This window comes from Ceratotherium simum, chromosome 38 (assembly GCF_057802395.1).
Source record: "Ceratotherium simum simum isolate JZ-2026a chromosome 38, ASM5780239v1, whole genome shotgun sequence".
Classification (NCBI taxonomy): Eukaryota; Metazoa; Chordata; class Mammalia; order Perissodactyla; family Rhinocerotidae; genus Ceratotherium; species Ceratotherium simum.
Window position 1 is genome coordinate 264,664 of NC_141937.1, and position 26,627 is coordinate 291,290.

At 40.8% G+C, this 26,627-nt stretch overlaps 1 protein-coding gene across 8 annotated transcripts in view; it reads right to left on the reverse strand.

The window, feature by feature from the left end:
• The window catches only part of FAM120B (family with sequence similarity 120 member B), a 96,524-nt gene that overhangs the window by 38,041 nt on the left and 31,856 nt on the right, over positions 1-26,627 (reverse strand). For 7 of the 8 annotated variants that reach the window (XM_087424982.1, XM_087424980.1, XM_087424983.1 and 4 more), the window contains 2 exons: positions 18,651-18,823; positions 14,429-14,521 (listed from right to left, as the gene is read on the reverse strand). In XM_087424982.1, the coding sequence (XP_087281108.1) occupies positions 14,429-14,521; positions 18,651-18,823 (266 nt within the window). The remainder of the gene's footprint in view (positions 1-14,428; positions 14,522-18,650; positions 18,824-26,627) is intronic. The other variant, XM_087424984.1, reaches the window with a different exon arrangement.

Below are 26,627 nucleotides of genomic sequence, written 5' to 3' on the forward strand. Positions count from 1 at the left end.
TCTTTTAACGGAAGATTTCTACATTTGCTTTTTACATGTGATGCACTCGCTGATCACTCTGGAGGTGCTTGGATGTTTGGGGAGACGATGCGGAACAATGAGAACAGTAGGTGGAACTCAGGGCCCTGGCTTCTTAATGTGGCTTCGACACACATGGGTGCCTTGACCTCAACATATCATTCTCCCACCTGAGCCAAAGGCACAGGAGCTTGACTTCACTGTCTCTACGGTCCCACTATATTCCAGCTCCATGGACAACATTATCTTCAGTATCAAAACTTACTAAGCACTTGATATTTGTACAGCACCCAACAGACGATACAGAGCATCCAACAATGAATAAGCCATTGTCCCTGACCCCTAGAGACCCCCAAACCCAGGCTTCACCACGGGGTGGGGCGTGTTAGAGAATTAGGTAGAGCTGGACTCAAGAGTCAGGGAATGTGCATCCTCACTTCAGCTCCTTCAAGGAACCTCTGCCAAGACACTCATCTTCACATCATGAAGCATTAATCTGCTTTGATTTTTCCCTAACCCTTTAAAAATGTAAAAACCATTCTGAGCTCACAGGCCCTGCAAAAGTAGATGACAGGATGGATTTGGCATAAGCGTTTGCCAACCCCTGGTTTAAGCTTTTGACAGAGTGAGAGCATCACTGAAAGTTGCATTAACTTTAATTTGTAGCAAGATAAAGATATGATTTGGAGATTCAGTGGCATAGAATTATTTTATTTTAAATTTCTATTGGTGAGCTTTATAGCTTCTCTATAACCTAAAAAGAAAAATTTCTGTTTGAAGTCAGAATTGTCAAAATTCATAACACACTTAAAAGTGACTTCTTCCAGGTTTACAGAACTGTCTTTGGACACTCTTCTGATATAAATGAGAAGAAAGGACGACACAGTGTGGGCTGAGCTCGTTCTTCTCTCATCACGGTTTGCAAGCTCACCCGTGGGAGTGGAACGACCTGCGTGAACGCTGTGCTCTGACACATGCCCATATCAACCAGACTACAAGACGAACAAAGGCTCAGTGACAGTGCTTAGTTTACAGACTCATTCCAACAAGTTACTTGTATGTGCAAAATGCTTTTTCAAAAGCCTGCAATTAGAGAGCACTCCTTACCATGGTTGTTTATTTTTCAGAAGGTCTATGCCTTGGCAGGAACATCACAAATCCCCGTCCATCCCACTAGAGCTTAGGTCTCACGCCGAGGCTGCTCTGTGCAGAAGACCCGAACAGGCTGGCTCTCTGAGCCCCCACCCCATCACCCGCCTCATTTGTGAAGTTCACCCTCCTGTCAGAGGAACAATGGGCTTCCTGACAGGTGCAGGCAGCCAGGAGTGCACGAAGGCAGGTGTGCGTGCCTCTGTCCCCCAACACCCACCACTCAGAGCACAGGTCACCACCGGCTGACGCCACTTCCTAACTTGCCCCTTTCGCAATCACCTCTTTCAAGTCCACGTAAAAAAAACCTATTTTTATGAGCAAGTGGAAACTCTGGTAAGGAAACTGCTGGGTGGCTAATCAACCCATTGGAGAAATCTCAGCCCTTCCCTGTCAGAATGTAACCAGCTTCCACCATCCACATTGCACCTCTCAGCCCCCATACCTGATCCCTCCCTACTCAAGGTCTCATCTCCTAAGTTTACTCTGCCTTCAGCCAGTAAGAATCTAATTCCTAGTAGAAGTAATTTAGTTGTCCCTTCCTAACAGCTGCAGAGGCTTTATTTTATCCTACAAACCCAGACTCTCCACATATCACCGATGCCAGCACTTGACTGAATCTACATTTTGCTTATTCATTTATTTTTCCTTAATTGATTTAGGGTACCCCAGAGACCAAGAGATGGACCATTGCCATTATCATACAAAAGAACTTACTGTTCCTTTGCTGGAAACAGATCCTTTGATTCATCAGTCACCCTTTTATTTCTAAGCACGCACTTATTTTACCAAAACTGCTAAGAGTCTGTCACAAATCACTCCATCAAACAGTGACGACAGGAAAACACTTGAAAGAACTCCACAGTAAGACACTTCTGCAGTTCTGATGCGCTCAACAGAGCATGCATGTTTCCGTTCCACAATCTGCCTGGAGAAACAGCCCCTGCACCCAGCTGCCCCTTAAGCATTGCAGGCACGTTCTCTCACACCACTCTGCTCTGGCCAACAACTCTTTGATGTGAACTCCCTCCGGAGGAGGAATATATCTCATGAATGGAAAATATCAGGGCCCTTTTTTTTGGCCAACTCTTTCCTCCATGGGTTCATGGTCTGACACCGGTTATCATTTAAAACCTCGCTTGCAACTTCTTTTTTCAGATGCACATTATGTGAGAACAAGGAACAAAATCAAAGGATGAAGTCCAAGACACAATTCAGAATCAGAAAATCACCTCCTGAAATATTAAAATGCCGTATTTCTTTATTCCTATTCTCCTGTTAAACATCAGCACAGGGCTCCAGCAGGATGACGGCCCCGTGTTAACAACAGACAACACATAGGTAAAACTGCATGCTGCAGATCTGCTCCTTAGAGATCTTTAGTTACTGCTACAAGGCGCTTTACCAAGCATGACTGGGCACTATTTATGCTAGGTGCTTGCGGATTACAAAAAGAATAAGATATCGTCCCAGCCCTCAGAAGCACACAACTTAGTTGTGGAAACAAATCTCTCAGATACAAAATAATTATAAAATAGTATAAAGCAAAGTATTACATAGTTTTAAAAAGCCAAGAACACATGCTGTAGACGATAAACGCTGTCCCTGGTAAGGCAAGAACATAATCTAGAAGACCAACGAGAAAATAGACACTAGTATTTCTTCTGCCACTATCCTTCAGAAATTCCCAAGTTCAACTCGAATCTCCATCCTCTACATTCAGGTGGAACCATGGAGATATAAGTCTCCCATTAGCTCTGGCTTATAATATTTTGGTCTCAGAAAATCCAAATGGCCGCAAAGCGTGAATAGCTTCACAAAAACAAATATATATATTCAATTCAACGTGAGCAAGGCACCAGGTGGGAGCTGCAGGAGACAGGAAACAGTGTGGGTTTGCCCTAATGGGATAACACAGAACTCTCTGTTCTAGGCCCTCCTCTGCCCCTTCTGCTCTGTCCACTCCTTCCCTCACTTTGATGCTGTAAACTTTGCTTTTCAACCCAGGAGCCAATCAAGTGAATCTATTCCACAGCCATCCACGCCCCCATGTGCAGAGGGGCTTCGGCTTCCATAATTCTAGTTTGCCCACCAGAGACTACAAGCAAGTAGCATTTCCAGGCAATCCAGCAGTTAGGTTACAAGTCGCCAGTTACCTGAAGAGGACGGCCAGTGAGGGAGGGAGGGGCCTCGTGCGTCTCCCTTTCTGCAGTGCCAGCCCCTGGAGGGTCCACTGGCATCCCTAGCCCCAGGGCATCCCAATCCAGTTGACTCCAACTCTGCTGGGAACTCTATGTAGAAGCGCCAGAGACAGAGGGAACTTTGCAAAGGTGGGGCTTCCTCAGATGGGGCCTGGATTGACAGAACCACTCTGCTGAATCAAACAGACTCTACGCATGTGAGCAGATGTGCAGGTACACTTAAGCTGCAGGTATCAATTTAACCCATACATGTCAGCAGGGTGCCAGGCCCTGGAAAACAAAGGGGAGCGAAAACACTGTCCCTCCTTTCAAAGAGGAAGGAGATCATGAAAATCCGTAAATGGGACACTCAGGCTTCAAACCACAGGTCCCCACCATAACAACGTGCCCTGAGCTCCACTCCAGACCTACCAACACAGGTGGTCTAAGGTGAGGTCTCAGCAAGCACATCTAGAAAAAAATCTAGAATGTGAAAGGTGTTACTTAACAGAGATGAATAAAAGATGCGGTGCAGGCTTGAAGGAGGCAAGGTCAGGGCAGAAGCCTGGATGCCCGCTGGAGCTGGCAACTGGGCATTTCTTAACCTTTGCTTCAGCATCTCTGGTAACAGTGGGACAGAGCTCTCAGTGGAACGGGCCGAATGAGAGGAAATGAAGCAGAGAGAGTATATGCACAGGATGTCTCCTGCAGGTTCCTCTGAAGAACAGAGAAGGGCAACAGATTCAGCGGAAATCTTTGTTGCAGGAGAAGTTTTTGGTGTTTTTCAGTGACCAACAGTTGAATTTATCAACCAGGGAACAGAGCTAGTAGAAGAGATGAAGCTAAAGACAGAGGATGAAGATGAAGACAAAAGAGAGAGAGACAGGGGCTAACTCACACAGCAAACCCCCAAGGAGGGATGGGGGGATCGGCTCCAGGCCAAGGTGGAGACAGGCCTTGCCCTGAGGCCGGAGGGCTCACAGCAGCACCCACATTTGTAGTGTATAGTAAAGTTGACTCATTTAAGTGAGCTTCCAAACTATTTCTGCAATTTTTACAACTTAAATTATTAAACTATGAAAGTTTAAAATTCACACACAGCACAAGGAGTTAATGAAGACACAGACGATAAGAATCTTAAAGTTAAAGATGGCTCTTTTAACTCACATAATAGAGACTCAGCAAGAAAATAATAAAGAGGTTCATGTTTTGTTTTTTTTCTTTTTTTTTTTGTTCATTGTGGTAACATTGGTTTATAACATTGTATAAATTTCAGGTGTACATCATTATACTTCTATTTCTGCATGGATTATATCATGTTCCCATGTTCACCACCCAAATACTGATTACAATCCATCACCACACACGTGTGCCTAATTATCCCTTTCACCCTCCTCCCTGTCCCCTTCCCCTCTGGTAACCACCAATCCAATCTCTGTCTCTATGTGTTTGTTTGTTGTTATTATCTACTACTCAATGAGTGAGATCATACGGTATCTGACCTTCTCCCTCTGACTTATTTCACTTTGCATAATACCCTCAATGTCCATCCATGTTGTCACAAATGGCTGGATTTCATTGCTTCTTATGGCTGAGTAGTATTCCATTGTGTATAAATACCACATCTTCTTTATCCATTCTTCCCTTGATGGGCACTTAGGTTGCTTCCATGTCTTGGCTATTGTGAATAATGCTGCAATGAACAGAGGGGTGCATGTATCTTTACGCATTGGTGTTTTCATGTTCTTTCGATAAATACCCAGCAGTGGAATAGCTGGATCGTATGGTAGTTCTATCCTTAATTTTTAGAGGAATCTCCATACTGTTTTCCATAGTGGCTGCACCAGTTTGCACTCCAACCAGCAGTGTATGAGAGTTCCCTTCTCTCCACATCCTCTCCAACACTTGTTTCCTGTCTTGTTAATTACAGCCATTCTGAAGGGCGTAAGGTGATATCACATTGTAGTTTTGATTTGCATTTCCCTGATAATTAATGATGCTGAACATCTTTTCATGTGCCTGTTGGCCATCTGTGTGTCTTCTTTGGAGAAATATCTGTTCAGGTCTTTTGCCCATTTTTTAATTGGGTTGTTAGTTTTTTTTATTGTTGAGATGCACGAGTTCTTTATATATTTTGGAGATTAACCCCTTATCAGATGTATGGTTTGCAAATATCTTCTCCCAGCTGTTAGGTTGTCTTTTCAAATTGTTTATGGTTTCCTTTGCTGTGCAGAAGCTTTTTAGTTTGGTGTAGTCCCATTTGTTTATTTTTTCTATTGTTTCTCTTGCCCAGTCAGACATGGTGCTTGAAAATATGTTGCTAAGACCGATGTCGAAGAGTGTACTGCCTATGTTTTCTTCTAGAACTTTCATGGTTTCAGGTCTTACATTCAAGTCTTTAATCCATTTTGAGTTAATTTTGTGTATGGTGTAAGGTAATGGTCTATTTTCATTTTTTTGCACGTGGCTGTCCAGTTTTCCCAAGACTATTTGTTGAAAAGACTTTCTCCATTGTATGTTCTTGGCTCCTTTGACAAAGATTAGCTGTCCATAGATGTGTGGGTTTATTTCTGGGCTTTCTATTCTATTCCATTGATCTGTGTGTCTGTTTTTGTGCCAATACCATGCTGTTTTGGTTACTATAGCTTTGTAGTATATTTTGAAATCAGGGAGTGTGATTCCTCCAGCTTTGTTCTTTTTTCTCAGGATTCCTTTAGCTATTCAGGGTCTTTTGTTGTTCCACACAAATTTTAGGATTCTTTGTTCTATTTCTGTGAAAAATGTCGTTGGAACTTTGATAGGGATGGCATTGAATCTACAGATTGCTTTCAGAAGTATGGACATCTTAATTATGTTAATTCTTCCAATCCAAGAGCACGGAGTATCTTTCCATTTCTTTGTGTCTTCTTCCATTTCTTTCAGCAATGTTCTATAGTTTTCAGTATACAGATCTTTCACCTCTTTGGTTAAGGTTATTCCTAGGTATTTTATTCTTTTTGTTGCAATTATAAATGGGACTGTATTCTTAATTTCTCTTTCTGCTACTTTGTTGTTAGTGCATAGAAATGCAACTGATTTTTGTATGTTGATTTTGTATTCTGCAACTTTACTGTATTTGTTTATTACTTCTAAAAGTTTTTTGGTGGATTCTTTAGGGTTTTCTATATATAAAATCATGTCATGTGAAAATAGTGACAGTTTCTCTTCTTCCTTTCCAATTTGGATCCCTTTTATTTCTTTTTCTTGCCTGATTGCTCTGGCTAGGACTTCCAATACTATGTTAAACAGGAGTGGTGAGAGTGGGCATCCTTGTCTGGTTCCTGTTCTTAGAGGGATAGCTTTCAGTTTTTCACCATTGAGGATGATATTAGCTATGGGGTTTCTCATATATGTCCTTTATTATGTTGAGGTACTTTCCTTCTATACCCATTTTATTCAGAGTTTTTATCAGAAATGGATGCTGTATCTTCTCAAATGCTTTCTCTGCATCTATTGAGATTATCATGTGATTTTTATTCTTCATTTTATTAATGTGGTGTATCATGTTGATTGATTTGCGAATGTTGAACCATCCCTGCATCCCTGGAATCAATCCCACCTGATCATGGTGTATAATCTTTTTAATGTATTGTTGTATGCGATTTGCTAGTATTTTGTTGAGGATTTTTGCATCGATGTTCATCAGTGATATTGGCCTGTAATTTTCTTTTTTTGTGTTGTCCTTGTCTGGTTTTGATATCAGGGTAATGTCGGCTTCATAGAATGAGTTAGGGAGCTTCCCCCCCTCCTCAATTTTTTGGAAGAGTTTGAGAAGGATAGGTATTAAGTCTTCTTTGAATGTTTGGTAGAATTCACCAGGAAAGCTGTCTGGTCCCGGACTTTTATTTTGGGGGAGGTTTTTGATTACTGTTTCGATCTCCTTACTGGTGATTGGTCTATTCAAATTCTCTATTTCTTCTTGATCCAGTTTTGGAAGGTTGTATGATTCTAGGAATTTATCCATTTCTTCCAGATTGTCCAATTTGTTGGCATATAGCTTTTCATAGTATTCTCATAATCTTTTGTATTTCTGAGGTGTCCATTGTAATTTCTCCTCTGTCATTTCTGATTTTACTTATTTGAGCCTTTTCTCCTTTTTTCTTGGTGAATCTAGCTAAAGGTTTGTCAATTTTGTTTATCTTTTCAAAGAAAGGAGGTTCATGTTTAATAAATGTGATGCTATCTCACTGTGAGAATGCCATGATCAGCTGGTGTGATCAGCTATCCCAGTGAAGTTGCCTCTTAGGTAACTGAGTAGCCATAAGACACAGGATTGTAATAAAGTAAAAAGTGGGCTTCAGGCCTTGCCTGAGGTCTCTATAGAATGTTTTAACCAAGAGCTGCTGCTAGCACGGACAATGATTAACCTTCACGCTCTGACTTTAAATAGCACACACCCAGCTCACTGGTCTGAGCACTCCTACTCCACCTATCGACCGGCCAGTGCTCCTTTTGCACACGGAGAACATGCTGGTGCTGGTGTAATTCACTCTGCACACCCACAATAACAGCATGGGCCCCAACAGTTCCGTGTCCAGTAAATCTCGAAAAGTCCTCACAGTGGCAATGAAATATAATGCCTACCATACATCACTTTCTAACGTGGCATGGCTTGAATTTTATAATAGAATTTTCCCTTCCATTAACTTCTATTCCTTTACCTTTTAATTCCCCAACCAAAAATGACCAAGTGCTTTCCAGTGAGCAGGGATGAGCACCAGAAAAGGCGCTGCCACCTCCTGAAAGCTCAAGCCTCTGGGGTGGCTCAGACAGTGCTCCCTGAGCCCTCGGTGCAGGAAGGAGAGGTGAATGGAATGTTCTCACAGCCAGGAGCCTTCCATCTGGAAGGAGGCTGGGGTCAAAGCCGGCAGGGGCAGAGGTGGGGGTAGGGTTCTTGGTTTCAAGGACCCATCGTCACAGCAGAGATATGCTGACAGACAAAGAAGCCTATGGCAGTTTCTTTGGCTCTTCCCCCAATAAAGAGAGCAAGTGAAAACATAAAGTCTCCTCCTGACTCTGGGAGGGGAGTCCCCAACCGACTCTGAGAAGGGACAAGACAGCTTCTGCACATGCTGTCTGAGTGCAGATACCAGGTCTGGGAGGTGCTCTATCTGGCTCAGCATGATGACAGTCCTAATATCGTATGTTTTATAGAAAACTTTACCAAATACTCTGGGCAGGCACCCAAATCTGACAAAATACTGTGGAGTGAACACGGTAGCTATTTCTACCCCTTTTGTATCCTAGACAAGTGCACAGTATGCCCAAGTTAAAAGATACTGTGCACAGAACTGAGTCGTGAGCCGGGATTCCTGGAGGTCCAGGGCTGATGCCATCACAACACGATGGACAGGAACTGGGGATGGATCAGTGAATGCCCACAGGAATGCATATGTCATGATGTGTGACACAGGACATGTGATCACTCCTCTACCCTAGGTAACCCGTCTTCAATGATAAGACAGAAGAATCCAAGAGTCACTCTACCCCTCAAAGCTGCTTAAAGAGGGAGACTTCACAGGCTACTTATTTGTCTACAATTCAGTCTATTGCTTAACTGTCTTTCCCTCCTAACGATGCAGAGGTTCTAACTTAAATTATCTGTATCTCTATTGATATATGTGTGTGTTTTCACATGGGCTGTACAAACTAAGTGTGAGCTATTTAAAGTACAATCAACAGACCACGTCCTCTGGAACTGTCCTCTGTAAGCTGCACACACACACACAGTTACAGACATTCAGAGACGGAACCAGCGTTCAGGGCAGACAAGGCTACAACTGGGAAGGAAGGACTGGGATGTTTGACACTGACAGCTCAGCTCCTAGCGCATTCTCAGTATCGGTGAGACTGGTGTCTCTTGCTATCTGTGTGCATTATAAAAGAAAGCTAGACTTTTGTTTTTTTAAAATTAAAATTAATGCTGCTTTCCTTCTTTTTTCTTTTTTTTATAATTACTGCAGATTAAGGGTTCTTGTATTCCTTGATTTCATACATAGCAGACTTCTATGTCTGTAAATGAATGTGTGTATAAATAAATATGTGATATAATGTTTACATATACAATCCAATCACCTGGATTTTTTAACAAATATGTAAATACGTGTATTGTTTTAAAGCTATATTTGAGCTGTTGGGACAAGAAAAATAATTCTGGGTAAAAAACTAATGAAGCATTTTAAAAATTCCCCATGAGCACAGTGAGCAGGGACACCAGGCCCAGAAGCCATGTGGCTCTAGAGCTGGTGGTGAAGACAAGGGGTCTGGAACCAAAGCCACAGCCAACTCTCAGACAAGGCGCCCCTCAGCAGTCAGAAGGGTCTCATCCTGGGAGAGCCTGCCCTGCCCTCTCACGGCATCTCCACAATCAACCTGGGAAGCCAGAAGGGATAGTAGCCCTGGGCTGACGAGTAGGCAACTGAAATCGAGTTCTGTTTTCAGTGCCACAGCAGGTGGGGGAAAAGCACCTCCCTCCTCCTGGGACACTTTCCGTAGTGGCTGTGGCGGTCACTGGAGTACTCTTCACCTGTGGAGAACAAGCTGCCCAGTTGCAGCACTCAAAAGGGGCAGTGATGAGTAACAGCTGGCATGGGTCCTGTTTTTGCTGGAAAGAGCCAGAACAATGGGAAGGTGCCTGGTCTGCCTGGAGATGCCACAGCTGGCAAGAGGAAGGCCCAAGAGAGCTGGCAGGAGGGTGTGTGCTCCTGTTCAAGTCTGCTTTTAAAGTGTGCCTTCCCTGAGGCCTCTTCACTCCGAGTAACAGGGTCTTTCTCAAGGAAAAGGGTAGAAGCGAGAATACTGGTCAGGCATCAAGAGCCCTCACTTCACTCGGGCTCTGCCAATAACAAGGTGTGGGTGGCGTGGCACACTCAGTGTTGACAAGGACAGAGCATCCTGGCACAAGCACATACGGCATCCCCTTACTTTACAAGAGGGAGAAGTTATGTTCCACTGCACATTTCTAAGAACTGTTCAAGGTCATGCAGCTAGCAAGTGACAGCCCAGTGCATGACCCTGGACTCCAGGTGGTGCTGCCTACACTGCCTCAGTTTCCCCATATGTACAACAAAGCAGGAGACAGCATGACCTCCAAGTTCCTTTCTCCTTCTGCATGGCTGTTTCATTTTATTGGGAGGGAAGAGCAGAAGAGATGAGGGTCCTGGGCTATATAATGAAAGCAGCTTAGCAGCTGCTAAGGGACAGACAGGCAGAGTAGCAGGACACGGGCCTGGAAGGAAGGCGATGCAGCTAGGGCTACAGCCTAGTATTGAGAAATAGTATTAACATACTAATAACCCAAAATTCACTTTTTAAATTGTGTTTTGCCAAAGGGAGGAAGAGCTAACAGCTGTTCATACTCGACAGTGAACAGCTAACATCATACCCAATGGCGAAAAGCTGAAAGCTTGTCCTCTACGATCAGGAACAAGACTAGGATGCCCATTCTCACCACTGTATTCAACATAGTATTGGAAGTCCTAGCCAGAGCAATTAGGCAAGAAAAAGAAATTAAAGGCATCCAAATTGGAAAGGAAGAAGTAAAACTGTCACTATTTATGGATGACATGATATTATACATAGAAAACCCTAAAGACGCCAGCAAAAAACTGTTAGAATCAATAAACGAATTCAGTCAAGTTGCAGGATACAAAACCAATATATAAAAATCTCTTGAATTTCCCTGCACTAATAACAAACTATCAGAAAGAGAAATTAAGAAAACAATCCCATTTACAATTGCATCAAAAAGAATAAAATACTTAGGAATAAATTTAACCAAGGAGGTGAAAGACCTATACACTTGAAACTATAAGACAGTGATGAAAGGAACTGAAGAAGACACAAATAACTGGAAAGATACTCTGTGTTCATGGACTGGAAGAATTAATATTGTTAAAATGTCTATACTACCCAAAGCCATTTAAAGATTCAATGCAATCCCTATCAAAAGACCAATGGCATTTTTCACAGAAATAGAACAAACAATCCTAAAATTTGTATGAAACCACAAAGGACCCCAAATAGCCAAAGCAATCCTGAGAAAGAACAAAGCTGGAGGCATCGTGCTCTCTGATTTCAAACTATATTAGAAAGCTATAGTGATCAAAACAGTATGGTACTGGCATAAACATAGACATTTAGATCAATGGAACAGAACAGAGAGCCCAGAAATAAACCCATGCATATACGGTCAATTAACTTATGACAAAAGAGCCAAGAATATACAATGGGGAAAGGACAGTCTCTTCAATAAATGGTGTTGGGGAAACTGGACAGCCACAAGCAAAAGAATAAAACTGGACCACTATCGTACTCCGCATAAACAAAAATAAACTCAAAATGGATTAAAGACTTGAATGTAAGACCTGAAACCACAAAACTCCTGGAAGAAAACACAGGCGGTAAGCTCCTTCACATCAGTCTTGGCAATGACTTTTTTGGATCTGACAACAAAAGCAAATTAAACAACAAAAGCAAAATAAACAACAAAAGCAAAAATAAACAAGTAGGACTACATCAGATTAAAAAGCTTCTGCATAGCAAACAAAACCATCAATAAAATGAAAAGGCAACCTACCAAATAGGAGAAAATATTTACAAACCATATATTTGATAAAGGATTAATATCCAAAATATATAAAGAACTCATACAACTCAACAGCAAAAAATCAAACATTCTAATTTGAAAATGGGCAGAAGATCTGAATAGACATTTTTCCAAAGAAGACATACAAATGGCCAACAGATAGATGAAAAGGTGTTCAACATCACTAATCATCAGGGAAATGCAAATCAAAACCACACTGAGATATCACCTCCCACCTGTCAGAATGGCTATTGTCAAAAAGACAAGAAATAACAAGTGCTGGCGAAGATGTGGAGAAAAGAGAACCCTTGTGCACTGTTGGTGGGAATGTAAATTTATGCAGCCACAATGTAAAACAATATGGAGGTGCCTCAAAAAATTAAAAATAGAAATACTATATGATTCAGCTATCCCACTTTGGTGTATGTGTCTGAAGAAAATGACATCACTATCTCAAAGAGATATCTGCACCCCCATGAACAGTGCAGCATTATTAACAATAGCCAAGACATGGAAACAACATAAGTGTTCGCTGATGGAGGAACAGATAAAGAAAATGTGGTATATATATACAACAAAATATTACTTAGCCATAAAAAAAATGAAATCTTGCTATTTGAGACAACATAGATGGACACTGAGGGCATTATGCTAAATGAAATAAGTCAGACAGAGAAAGACAAATACCATATGATCTCACTCACATGTGCAATCTAAAAAAAAACTCAAAAAACTGAGCTCATAGATACAGAGAACACATTGGTGGTTGCCAGTGACAGGGGATGGGGGTGGGCCAAATGGGTCAAGGAGGTCAAAAGGTACAAACTTCCAGTTATAAAATAAATAAGTCATGGGAATGTAATGTACAGCAGGGGGACTATAGTTAAATAATACTGTATAGCACATTTGAAAGTTACTAAGACACTAAATCTTAAAAGTTCTCATTGTAAAAAAAAAAAATTCTGTAACTATGTGCGTGATGGATGTTAACCAGACTTATTGTGGTGATCATTTTTTAATATATACAAATAAAGTCATACACCGCATAATGACATTTTGGTCAACAACAGACTGCATATATGATGGTGGTCCCATAAGATTAGTACCATATAGCCTACGTGTGTAGTAGGCTGTACGTCTACGTCTGTGTTAAGTACATTCTATGATAGTCACATAATGATGACATCGCCTAATGAAGCATGTCTCAAAATGTATCCCCATCATTAAGTGATGCATGACTGTATCCAATCACCACGTGGTACTTCTGAAACTAATATAACATTGTATGTCAATTATACCTCAATCAAAAAAAAAGAATTAGTATTAACCTACTAATAACTCAAACTCACTTTTTAAAATTGTGTTTTGCCAAAGGGAGGAAAAAAATCCACTTTTTTTTTCTTTTTTTGGTGAGGAAGATTGGCTCTGAACTAACATCTGTTGCTAATCCTCCTCTCTTTGCTGAGGAAGATTAGCCCTGAGCTAACATCCACGCCCATCTTCCTCTATTTCGTATGTGGGACGCTGCCACACATGGCTTGATGAGCCATGCGTAGGTCTGTGCCCAGGATTCAAACCTGCGAACCCCGGGCTGCCAGAGTGGAGTGAGTGAACTTAACTACTACGCTATCGAGCCGGCCCCGAAAAATATTCACTTTTAAAAACAACTTCTTTGAAAATGATGTAATAAAACTGCTAATACAAAAGAAAAAAATCTGGCACTGTTTGTTTAATTGGACTGCTACGGGAATTAGTTTATGAATGTATGTAAGAGTTCTGAGATTAGATTAAGATATTGCTTATAAATAAAATTTATTAGTTTTTTTCACTGAATATAACAGTACAGAACATGGACCTCCTCAACAAAGTGCATTATCTCCACTATCAAACATCTTTACTGAACACCCAATAAGCAAGACGCTGGGAGCGGACACCTGGGAGGTGTGATGCGACCCACCTTCCGAGAGCAGGCACTGTGGTGTGGGAGACAAGGCCCATAGACAAAACAGGCAGGACAGGATGTGTACGAGCCAAAATTACTAACACCAGAAAAAGGCAGTGTATTTTCCCAAAGTTAGTAAGGTTTATAAAGCATCAAACTATTCTCTTCAAATTACTAGAATATTGAGACAGTATTAAGAATGAGACAAGTCCCTCAAAACTGCACTTGTTAGCATTTGATCCAGCTGCTCACAAAGAGCTCTGGAGTGTGGGACACTACCTGTACACAGCTTCACAACTTTTGCGAACCTGGCAGGACTCTGGGCTCAGCTATTTGAGAGAGAAAGCCACACCACTGTATCATGAAAACAAATTGACTAAACATGCCTTCTTGATCTTTTCTGTGAAATATCCACCAAAATTAGAAAAACGAAAAGGGCTGGTAAGAGCGCTGACCCTTTGGTCAGGGCAGGGTGTCTTCAGAATTGTGACAATCAATCAGTCATGCCAGTACCTGTAAGTCTACAAGCTGCACAGTTGATTTTCCTTGGAGACACAAGGCCTGAGCAATAAAAGCATGCAGATCCTCGAGGCACAGAGTGTCCACCTGAAAGGGAGAGAGAGAGCCCAGCATTAGTACTGGGAAAAATCTGGGCAAATGAACCTCAACACTAGCACAGGCGCCCACACCTGGTGTGTCTAGACTTCGGGCAGCAGACGAGCAGCAGAGGAAACGCAGGTGGAGGTGAGCATCCTCCGCCACCTCCGTCCACAGTCCTGGTGTAAAGCTCTCCACGATGCCCACAGAAGCTGCATAAGGAGCCTGGTTACTTGCTAACAAAGTAGAAAGCTCCAGAACGCCTGGGAGGAATCATGAGCTATGACCAAGTCTGAGGCATAGGGAGATATAGTGATCATTTTTTGGCACAAATGTCCAGAGGTGGCAATTCAAGGGTTTCCAGACAGAAAGCACCCACAGCTGACCTGAGCTGGAGTGGTCAGGGCTGGGAAAAACATCTATCCTCACCAGCCCAGATGAAACTTGTGTCCTTGGATCCAGTTTAAAGGAAACCAGGATCCTCAAAATATGAGTCCCATCCTATCCTCTGTGGAATCAAAATGTCTAACCAAAGTGTGAGAGAGAAACAAGGAGAGACAGTGACATGGAGAAAGCGACAAAACGGGGTATTAACAGCTGGGTCTCAAGTAAACTGTGGAAATGAGGAGAGGACCTAAGAGCAAAGAAGACAGAGCCAGGCTGACACTATTGACAGCAGACTGCTCTACTGCGCCACCTCCGCAGAGGATGATGAGGCAGCGACTTTTCTAGCTTAGCCACCAAATTCTACTAGCCAGATAAAAGCACTACAGTACCCACTTGAAAAATAGTTCCACCATCATCCTAAGAATACAAGAACTTCTTTTTGTAGGAGAACACATGTGTGGCAAGTAAAGGCTTGAGGGAAAAAAATAAGAAAAGAACAAACCCATGGAGAACAATTTTGATTCCTCCTGGGTGATAAAAATGGCTAATACGGTTACTCCCAGCAAAAACAATCCCACCATAAATCAGAAAGACTATTCATGGGGGACTCCTGCTTCCCCTAACCATGATCTGCCCAATCTCTCTTGGAAGAAGGTGGCATCTCGGCTCTCAGCTGGCACGTACTTCTGCACCGTCACCTCCACCCGGCAGAAGACACTGAGTGCTGCTAAGACCTAGGGACATTCTCACTGACCCCATCGCTATCCTACTCCATTTTTACTCCAAAGCAGTTGTTGACTTTGTATAAATGACAGCTATAATTATTTCAGGGAAAAATAAAAAATCTACAAACATGTAGTACTCATGACCAAGAAAAATGATCCCAATCTACAGAAGTAAGACCAAGCAGAGAATATATTTTTTTAAAATCCATAACCCCCTATCTCTCTCCATCTAGACTGAGATTTGTTGGCATGTAATTCTGCTTCTTGCCATTAGCAACTTTTAAAGAAGGCTGATTTTAAAATACCAACCCATGAGAAAAGAATAACTATTTCACATGTCATATTTTTTCACAGTTAACCAATTTCATACTCTGCCACCATCTTTGTAATTAACAACCTAAAACATATCAGAGGGTGCCTGATTCTTAGTGATAGCAATCTTTTAGAATTACACATAATGGATATTATTATTATAAAGTATTTGCTCTACTATACATTATAAAAAATATGTACACTTTCTATGATGTAAACTTACCATTCCAGAGAATTTTCTCAGATAAGCCTTTAATAAAAATTTTGTTGTTGTTAACTTGGAGGTTGGACTAAATGAGAGCATTTAGTTTCTCTATAGGTTTTGTACACTGAACAGTATGTAATTGTATGCCATATTGCACATCAAAAAACCTAATTTAGGCTTAACTATATAAAAAGGTATAACGTTTTCATAAATTTATCTTTTTAGCCTTATTAATCCTGAGAGAATAATTATCCCCATGAATAATAATACAGTACCTTCTTAATTTATGGGATACCACTGATGTGTGGATTTGTTGTTTTCTAGTTTTAAAAAGTTCCAATTTAAATGTGTCCTTTAAGTCAAACCAACATCGAGCCTATCTCATACTAACTTAAACTCAACAGATTTCTATTTAAAAGGCAATTGTTAATAGAAAGAAGGTAAAAGTGGAAATTTTCCCCCTGATGCTTGTCTTGCTTCAGGTTTATACAAACATATGAGATATAAAGCTACTGTTCTGCGATTTGGGTTTCTTTCTGCTGGAAGTGGTTTTTCATAACTAAGTAGAGCTGTTGAGTGACCGCGAAGGGGTCAACAACCCATCTCTCCTGCTGGAAAGAATAACTCAAAATGTATGTCCTAGGAGTGCCAACACATGGCATTACTATCCATATAGACACAAACAGTATTAGAAAGAAAACACACTTATTTTTATGGATGAGAAAACTCAGCTCTTGGTTATCCTCCACTTCCCAATTCCCACTATGGCTCAACTTCAGCCATAGCCACCTGTGGATTAATAAACAATGGACAGAAAATATTAACTGGTAATATATGCATGTATATATAATAAACAATATCAAAAGAAATATATTTTTACACTTAAATATTAAATAATCCTGCTGTCCTCTATTAATTTATACTTGCTAAGTCTGGTGCAAATAAAGAAATGTTCTATTCAAAACAGTAATGCAAACACTGAAGTTTACACTGATGTATGTGAAACCAATATCGATGCAATAACATCTCTAAGAGCTATTTACCCACACCACACTTTTACAAAATGCAAAATGTAGATCTAGCTATAGAATGGCAGAGCCAATAGGACATTTAGAAAGGAAAAGTCAGTATAAGGTTCCCTTGAAATATAATTCTACAATAACAGTAAGTTCCTTAAAGACAATAATTCTTAAAGTAAATGCAGCTTTGAAAAACAAAATCACATAACTTTCTATTCCAGACAAATGAAAATTTGATGGTTATGCCAAAGCATACCCAAGAGACGTCACATTTGGAGATCAGAGGAGAAGACAAGAGAGCTTGACAGGGCCAAGAGTTTTGAGAAAGTCTAAATAGGTTAAAGAAATAGACACTTGATTGTAAAGGACTTGTTATGACAACAGTGAGACAAAAGTCATTTTATTTATTTATTTATTTTTATTTTTTTGGGAGGAAGATCAGCCCTGAGCTAACATCCATGCTAATCCTCCTCTTTTTGCTGAGGAAGACCGGCTCTGAGCTAACATCTACTGCCAATCCTCCTCCTTTTTTTTCCCCAAAGCCCCAGTAGATAGTTGTATGTCATAGTTGCACATCCTTCTAGTTGCTGTATGTGGGACGCGGCCTCAGCACGGCCGGAGAAGTGGTGCGTTGGTGCGCGCCCAGGATCCGAACCCGGGTCGCCAGTAGCAGAGCGCTCGCACTCAACCGCCACGCCATGGGGCTGGCCCAAAAGTCATTTTAAAATAAATACAGCTGGGGAAGGGCAGTGGGGAGAAGAAGGGGCTGGGAGGTGGAGGGAGTAAGGCCCTTCTTCTACTGAGGTGTCCAAACATTATCGTGGACATGGGACACTATTTAAAGGCAAATCTTTTCACCAGCCTTTATAATTTTCACATATAAACTAAGTGTAAAACTAATGAAAAAGAAATTGTCCAACTTGTTGAGGGATATCCATTAGGACCTAGTGCTGCATTCCTGACATGCAGCACATGACCCCGAAGTTAGTAGGTGAAGAGAAGACTAATGCTGAGGATCTGAGGAGGATCCTCGTGGACCTTTCGCTGGGCATCTCTCAAACACTTCTCATGTTTTCTATAACATGACTGCCCATAATTCCAGGAAGTAGATACTACCGCGTTCATAACAAGCACCCAAGCAGTGACAAGAGCACAGGGGAGGTACTCCACAGTCCAAAAAGCTTAGAAAGCATAGACAAAGCGAAAGCAGGTTCCTTCATCTGCGAGATTTCCCAAGCCTGTATCACACTCATGTGCATTACAAACCTCTAAGGCTGAGAGCAGACAGGGCTTCTCGAACATATGCCAACACAGAACCCTTGTTTTGGTTTTAGAGCATTTCATAGGACTAGTGTTCATGGAACAGACATTGGACAGAGGTAATGTGGAGGACTGGCCCATGGCTATATCCCAGAGCATTGCATCTCACGAGAGAGGAGGGCCAGGAGTGAGGAGCGACTGCAGCAATCAGAACACGGAGCCAAGGTTACCTGCACAAAGAGGTAGATCAGGAGGCAGCACAACGCTTTAAAAGGGCTCTCTACTGCCTGCAGCTCTTCTCTTGAGGAGGAAAGGTCGAAACAGGCCAGGAGTGTGTCCAAGCGCCGGGCTTGTATTCCTGGCTCTTGGTTCAGCCACAACAGTTTCAAACTAGGCGTTCCCCCTAGTTAAAAAAAAGTCCATTTACCATTATTCTTTGCACTAGTAAATTATAACATGCTTCTTGTAGAACTACAATAAAAGAATAAAGGACACTAACCTCTTCCCTTCCTGACATCCTTGGGCTTTAAAGCTTAAAGGAACTAGAAAGTAAACATGAACAGAGCTTCCTGGTTTAAACAAGCAAAAATCCTAAAAGGCTGGCACATACGTATTTCATTGAAAACATTTTTCTGTTTTAATGGCCCATGTTTCGAGGGAAACTAGGGCTTTTTTCCTACCTGTGTTGCACCCTGGATTGTTCAGAACGCCTTTTGGAGCACCCTGAGATATCAGGGTGTGAGAGAGACACAGGCGCGATGCAGCGCTTGGGTGACGCACCTCCAATTCACCCGTTGGCTTGCCCTCTATTCCCCTAGATCAGCGGTTTTCACCCTCAGTCTGCGAAAGAATCAGCTGCAGAGATTATACGTGCATTTTCCTGGGTTCCGCATGCAGAAATTCTGCTCTGATAGGTATGGTGCCTGGGAGTCTGCAATGAACAACCTGTGGACTTGGATGCAGGCTTCTGCGGGCCCATGTTTTGGAAAGCATGTCACTAAAACTATTAAACAAACAAAAAGCCCTAAAACACAATTTTTAGTATTTCATTTCTATATTTTATATATACGTTTAAATTATTAAAAGAAAAGAAAAGAAAAAACGCTTCCTCATTTATTTCTGTCAAAACGTAGTCTGGAGGAAGACACACAGCCCTCTGCTGCTGCTGACAGGGGGCCATTCTGGGCCAAGTGGGTCCCGTAGAGCAGCAGCGTGATTTTCCACAGGGTTGCTGGGCTCTAACATGTGCATGAAGTGCAAAGATGGCTTGGATCTAAATGTTTACTAAGGAAAAAAAAACAAAATCGAATGGCATCAGAATTAAATGTCTCAAAAAGGGAAGCTCTTTGTTTTTTCTTACATTTTTCACATTATTTAGTATTTCAGTCGTGTACTTCCCACCATCAGAAGTGAAACAACCCAGCAAAACTTACTTGCATTTCTGAAATGGCTGAAGTGTTCCCTCCAACAAAAAAAACTTTTTCATTCTTTATCTTGGAGAAAAAAATCATTTTTCTCTTGAAAGAAAGAAAATACTGACGATAATTGTCAAAAAGAAAAAATCCATGGCACTAGTTATTAAGATAGAGATACTATTCCAAGATAATCACCAGGGCCAGCAATTACGTCTTAGAAACACACTTTTCAGGTGTTTATAATAATCATCTAGACCAAGGTCAGCACACTGCAGTTCATGGACCAAATACACCTTACAGACTGCCTGTTTTTGTACAGACCATAAACTAAGAATGCTTTTCACATTTTTAAATGGTTGAAAAAAATCAAAAGAAAAATATGTCACAATATAAGAAAATTATATGATTTCCAATTTCAATGTCCCTAAATAAAGTTGTACTGGAAGACCACTGTGCTCATTCATTTACATATTGTCTACGGCTCCTTGTGTACTTTAAATGCAGAGTTCAGTAGTTGCAACAGAGACCACATGACCCAAAAAACCCAAAATATTTACTATCTGTACTATCTGAAAACTTGCTGAAAGAATCTGAAATATTTACTATCTTCACAGAAAAAGTTTGCCAACCCCTGATCTAAGGTAAATGATGAATATTCCATTATCATAGTTATTTCAAAAATACTAAGGTAGCTGAAAAACATTTTTTGTGACTATAAAAGTCATGCATTATAACAAATTTAGAAAAATAGAAAAGCATAAAGAGAAAATAAAAAGAATCTACAATCCTACCTTCCAGACATAACCATATTTTAGAATATAGCCTCTAGTCCTTTTTTCAATGCATATAAAACATTTATGAACACAGCTGAGAAGCCAAGTCCCCATCAGAGTGCACTGAGATGGACAGTGGAAAGATTCTACCTGGTGTTTCATTTGCTTACACATAAGACTTTAATACAAAAAAATAACATTCATGAGATCTAGTTAGAATCAAGTATGGTGGCAGTGATAAATGTGAGACTTCCTGAGCAAACATATAATGATGACAGTGCTTGTGGCCTGTTATTCACTCCCAGTAGGGACAAAACTGGATAGAATGGGCTTAGATACCCAGGTGAGATACCACCAGCCAGGATACTTACAAGTATGTTTAATAAAAGATAGGAGGGTAAGAAAAATAAAACCAGACAACTGTGTACCATTCTTTTCCTCACATATATTGTCACAAAAGTTTGTATGAAGGCCGAGAGTTTGCACATACTGATGCCTGCAATTCCAGGTGCGCTGCTAGGTCCTGAGAAACCCCATATGAAAGATGGACAGTCACTCTTTTGGAAGAGCTTGCAGGCAAAGCCATACGAACACACTGTGATAAAAGACCATGAAGGTCTTCCCAGAGGAATACTGAAGGTCAAAGAGTAATAAGCAAATCGGGGCAGGGGCACGGGAAGAGTGTCCATGGAAGAGATGACCAGGAACCTTTGGGCTGGGCTTTGCTCCATGAAGGAGATGACTTCTGGGACTGAAAGGAGGCAGCAATGGGTATCTGACAGAACCCTCCCTGTTTTCCTCCCTCCTATCCATCAATCCAAATGTCCCACCAACCACGCTCTGGACATCTACTTTTGAGGAACCACCACATGCTGGCCATCACAGCAGGTGCTGGAGACATCAGGGGGAATGAGAAAGACTCAGTGTTTTCCCATGGGGAGTGCACAATCCATTGGAGCACACAGGCACCCACCATAAGTGTGAGACTCGGAGATCACGCAGTGGAGGACTTGAACTGTGAAGAGAGGGAGCATCATGGAAGGAAGAGAGATGTGAAGAGCTAGTGGGAATTAATTATAATGAGGAAGGAAAGGGCAAGTTCCAGGAGACATGGTGGCCAAGGTCTCTATCCTGAGAGCAATGGGAAGAAACAGAAGGGTTAGCCTCCAAGAATCCTGTGATGAGGTCTGTGCTCTGAGATGACTCAGGCTGCAGTGGGGATGGAAGAAGTCATGGACTAAGAGGTGGTTAGGCGACACAGCAGGCTGGGGCAGAGGAAGACTCCAGATTGATGCCTTCTTCACTGCAATAGAAAAGGATAGGATCTCAGAGCGTGGCTTCTGCAGCGGGGCCATACAGGAACTCGCAGTTCACCCAGAATTGCAGGCACCAGTGAACGCATGTGGACGGAGGGAATGATTTATTCAGGTCTCGGCATCCAGAGGTTGCGACATGTAAGTGAAGAAAAAAGCTGGTAAGCAACTTGTGGATTGATGGGTTTTATTTTATTTCCCCTCTATCTTTTATCAGATCAACAGCCTTAGCATCACCTGGGAACTTGTTAGAAATGCAAATTCTTGGGTCCCATCTCAGAAATTCCAGGGGTAGGGGTAGTATCTGTTGTAACACGCCCTCCAGGTGATTCTGACGCAGGCAAAGACTAAATACCACGCAACATTCCTCAACAAAAAGCTAAGCAATCACTTACAGACAAAAAAAGAATAACTTACCATCATAAAGAAATTGGTTCTTGAGAAGGTCTAATGATATATAACAGATTATAGAAAACCATGAGTTTGAAAAACCATGCCCTCATAAATCTCTTTAATATCAGAGAATTTTAATCCTAACTTCAATCAATAACTTATTTAGTTAAGCAATAAGTATTAAATGTCTATATGTACATTAATGCATGAGATAAGACATCTCAACAGCTTCCTCCAGAACGTGAGGATCTTTGTCTTTAATAGAAGATAACATATTCTGAGGTTATCATCTTTTTATGCCACAAGTAATACATCCCTACAACACATGGAGAGCCTCTGAAGATTCTACACAAAGGCCTCAACTGGAAGCTTGTTTTTTTCCTAAGTGCAGTAAAATGTCGGTTCCTCCCATCCACCCAGAAATTTATTTCTCAGTTGATAGGTAACCAGGGAGGGTGTGAAGTTCTCTGAAGGACCATTTAGATTAGTTCTCTTCTACTGGTAAACTCTCTCTAAGCAAAGTGGTTTTTAACTCAGGTGTGACAACCTGAGAGTTGAGCCTACCAAACACGAAGGAAACTGTTAGTAATTTCAGTTTAGAAGAAACATATTTTGATCAGAATTAGAAGACAGATCACCTCAGAGGAGAGCAGCTAAAACTATCTGCTGTGGAAGAGAGCTCTTCTCTCCCTGTCACACACAAACACACACACATTCATCTAGGTCATGGGCATACACAGACTCTGCCAGAAAAGATCAAGAGTGACCCTTACATTTCACCCACAGCTCCACAGGAAGCTGAGATGTTTCAAAGAACAATCCAGAGACCTAAACTAGCGATCTGGTCTCTAGGTCACCAACTAGCATTGCATCTAAAACACATCAGCTTCAAAAACCTAATTACATAACTTGGTAAAAGCCTTTGTGTAAACAGATGGACAGAAAAGCCTAGGAGCTTTTCAGGAGGGACTGAGCCCCAGAGGGCAGAGCATCTGAGTGGGGAAGAAGGTCATTTCTATGAATGACAACTCTGAATACTGTCTTGAGAGCTGCCTGGAAGGACCCAGCCCCTGGGTGGAAGGGTGCTGGGCATGCCTCATTAGCAACAGAGCAATGGCCCGTTTGTGTTTTTACAGCTATGAACACGAGTGGACGAATAAAGACACTACTAGACCTTAAGCTATGGCATTTTTTCTGTGCTTTTTATATGGAAACAAGTATTTTAATAGCTAGGTTTTAGAGTTATCCTATGATTATTTTCCTTGCCTATTCCTAGGGTAAGAAAAACCATAAAACTGTCTGGCTTGTGTCTTCTCTCAGGATATGAGAGGTGAAACTTCTGGAAATTAACTTGCATATATCTTATGTCTTAAATTTACTTGTGAAGGTTTTAATCCATAAGTTTAATTTAAATGAATATTTATTTAGCATTCTCTGTTTGATAGAGAATTCCCGGCTGAGAGAAAACAAAATTTAAAACCTGGACTACTCACAGGCAAATTGAATCTTTACTCTGGCTGGCTGAACTTCAACAGCCTATTTATGACAAGCAAAAAAATTCTTTCAGATATAAACAGAGTAGAATGCATTGCCATCTCAAAATATTAAAGTCTACACTTACATGGATGAGTCATCTAATTTCATGCAAAATGGCAGTTATATTGCTTCTATCTAATGCATTCAAAATACAGTGAATGTGGCTATAAAAAGGAGTCAGTACAAAATTCAACCATTAGCTTGTGACTCGTGTGTATTTGTCACACATTTATTTGGCAAAGCTTCAAATTATTTTTACAAATGGAGGAAACGCCACTACTGAGGTTTTAAATCCATTTGTCTTGATCCCTGACGTCAGACAGGTTGGTCCAGAGACTGGTGGCCACATCAGTGTCTCCTCACCAAGTGCACGTTGACGCACTTGTACAGCAGTTGGTGACTCCATGTGCCACCCACAGAACCTCTCAGATTTGATAAGACCTTCTTGATCTGTACACATCGAGTGTCAAGATGAAAACCTTCAAAAGTGTATATAAGAGGAGCTGAAACAAGACAGCTGCACTACAATTGTTTAACAAATGATGGAATGAGTCACATATAGCACCTTCTTTTCATGAAATGTATCACTTTACCTCATTTCATTTTGTAAAAGAGTCTTCTAGGATGATCTGCAAGATTCTGGAGAGTCAAACGTTCTTATATAGCCAAGAAATACTAAGTTCACTTACTGATTCTTGAACAACACTTAAAAAAAATCATTCCAGATAGACAAATTTCCAATTAGATGTGTGCAATTAGCTTTTCTAGGTTTCTAAAATAAGGATATGCTTATAATGATGAAAAAATGACACTGAAAAGAGAAAAACATCACCTATACTTTGTCTAAAGAAGAATCTCCAGTTCTGGAGATAAAAAAGCAATTTCAAATGCTTGCCTGCTGTTGGCTGAAGACTCACTCCACAAAATGCAGAAGGTCCATATGTGAGGAAGAATGAGAGTGAAGTTGTGTGCTAAAAATGAATACACACACAGACAACTCGAGGGTCATTTACGAGTTGTGTCTGGGGAAAGAAAGCTAAATTTCAAGGTACACCCTTCTTGTGCTATCAGAAAGATCATCTTTCATGATATATTTTAAGATAAATGACACATAATATAGATAATATATATGAATGTGTGCATATATACAGGAATATACCTTATATGTGTATGTATATATCTGAATGTGTGTATATAGCCTACACACAAAAGATGGGAACACAGATGGGAATACATGCATTTAAATGAGTTCTCTGAATAAAATATACCAGTAATAAAATTTATTTTTCTGTTCCCTGGCAGGTCATTTTAATTCTTTCCCCTTCCTAATTTTTAGGTAATTTCTATAATTTTTCTGCTCTCCTTCTGTCTCCTTTCCACTTTGTTGAAAAATACTTGTGATTTCTTTTTTATTTCTACCATTTAAGAAAGTGAGCATCAAATCATATGTGCTATTAGAGGAAAAAGTCTTTTTTAAAAAAGGAACACTGGCCACTATATTGAGAGACTCACTGAAAATGCAGCATTTATGAGATCAATCTAATTAAATCTATCTCAGGAGGACAAGGAACATCAGATACAGCGTCCTAAGGTAATTCTCAACTCTATGACAACCCTGCTGCTGGTCTGACTTGGGAGCAACCACTCTAGTCACCAACAAGAGCACTTGGCACCTATGTGTAAGGTAAGTTTCCTGACACAGTGGAAGGAGAGGATCAATCAGCAGGATTCCACTGTCTTGAATTATACAGTGTTTGAGCAATGGAAGATGCAGTGACAGAAATGTGGATGGTTCATCTTCCGTTTTAGTCTAAAAACACTTGGCATTTTTCCTCATGGATACAGAAAAGCATTAAATATTAAAGTCTTGTCATTTTTGTATCATCATGAACATAAGCATAAACAAACAGAGTCATTCGTCTAAACCACTTGCAACAACAGTTAAAGTCACGTTTCCAGGTCACTGGTGATGCTGTGAACATGCCCTTTAGACAGGGCCCTCCATGGAGGGAACAGGCTTCCCAAGTTCCCTCTAGAAGCAGAATCCTGACATGCAGTCTCTGCAGGCCACGTGCACAAGCTTTGCAATTTCAGTAGTGCTGGGGAGAACAGTTTCATAAGCTTCAGAAGTAGTCTCTCTGATAATTGCATGACTTCCAGAGTTTATTAAAACATTATATGAAGGGCCTTTAAAATTAACTCATAATATAATGATGAATAGCCAAGTATTCTCTTTAAATCAAACCATGAAGAGAACTATAATAATCCATTTTCGTATTATTTTTGGAAAGATACTATAAGATGAAAATTACATAAACAACAAAACATCTCTGGAAAATTATTTTGGCTATCTTTTAAAAATACTTCTTGCTGTAAAAACAAATGTCAATTCACTTAATTTGTGTTTACGATAAGTACCTTTTTAGGTTTGACTATATCAATGACTGAGAAAATAAAGAAATATTCTCTGTAATAGCTTTCCTCAACTTCTCTCCCAATACAATTCCAGTTACAAGAAAAACACTTTGCAGTGCTCAAATCCTTATTTGGTAAATTACAGGCTTGTGTGACACAAAATAATAGTGACATGAGAGAATTTAACAGATACAAAAATGGAATATCAAAATTTTAGAAAAATATTTGTTCTCTGAAACAATGACAGGGGCCACTAAGAATAAACACTAAACCCACCCTCCTCTTCCTAATTGTAGGTAGATACTGTCCCCTATAGTCATGAATTCCTGACCTTTCCAGATACTAAGAACTCACAGGAAGAA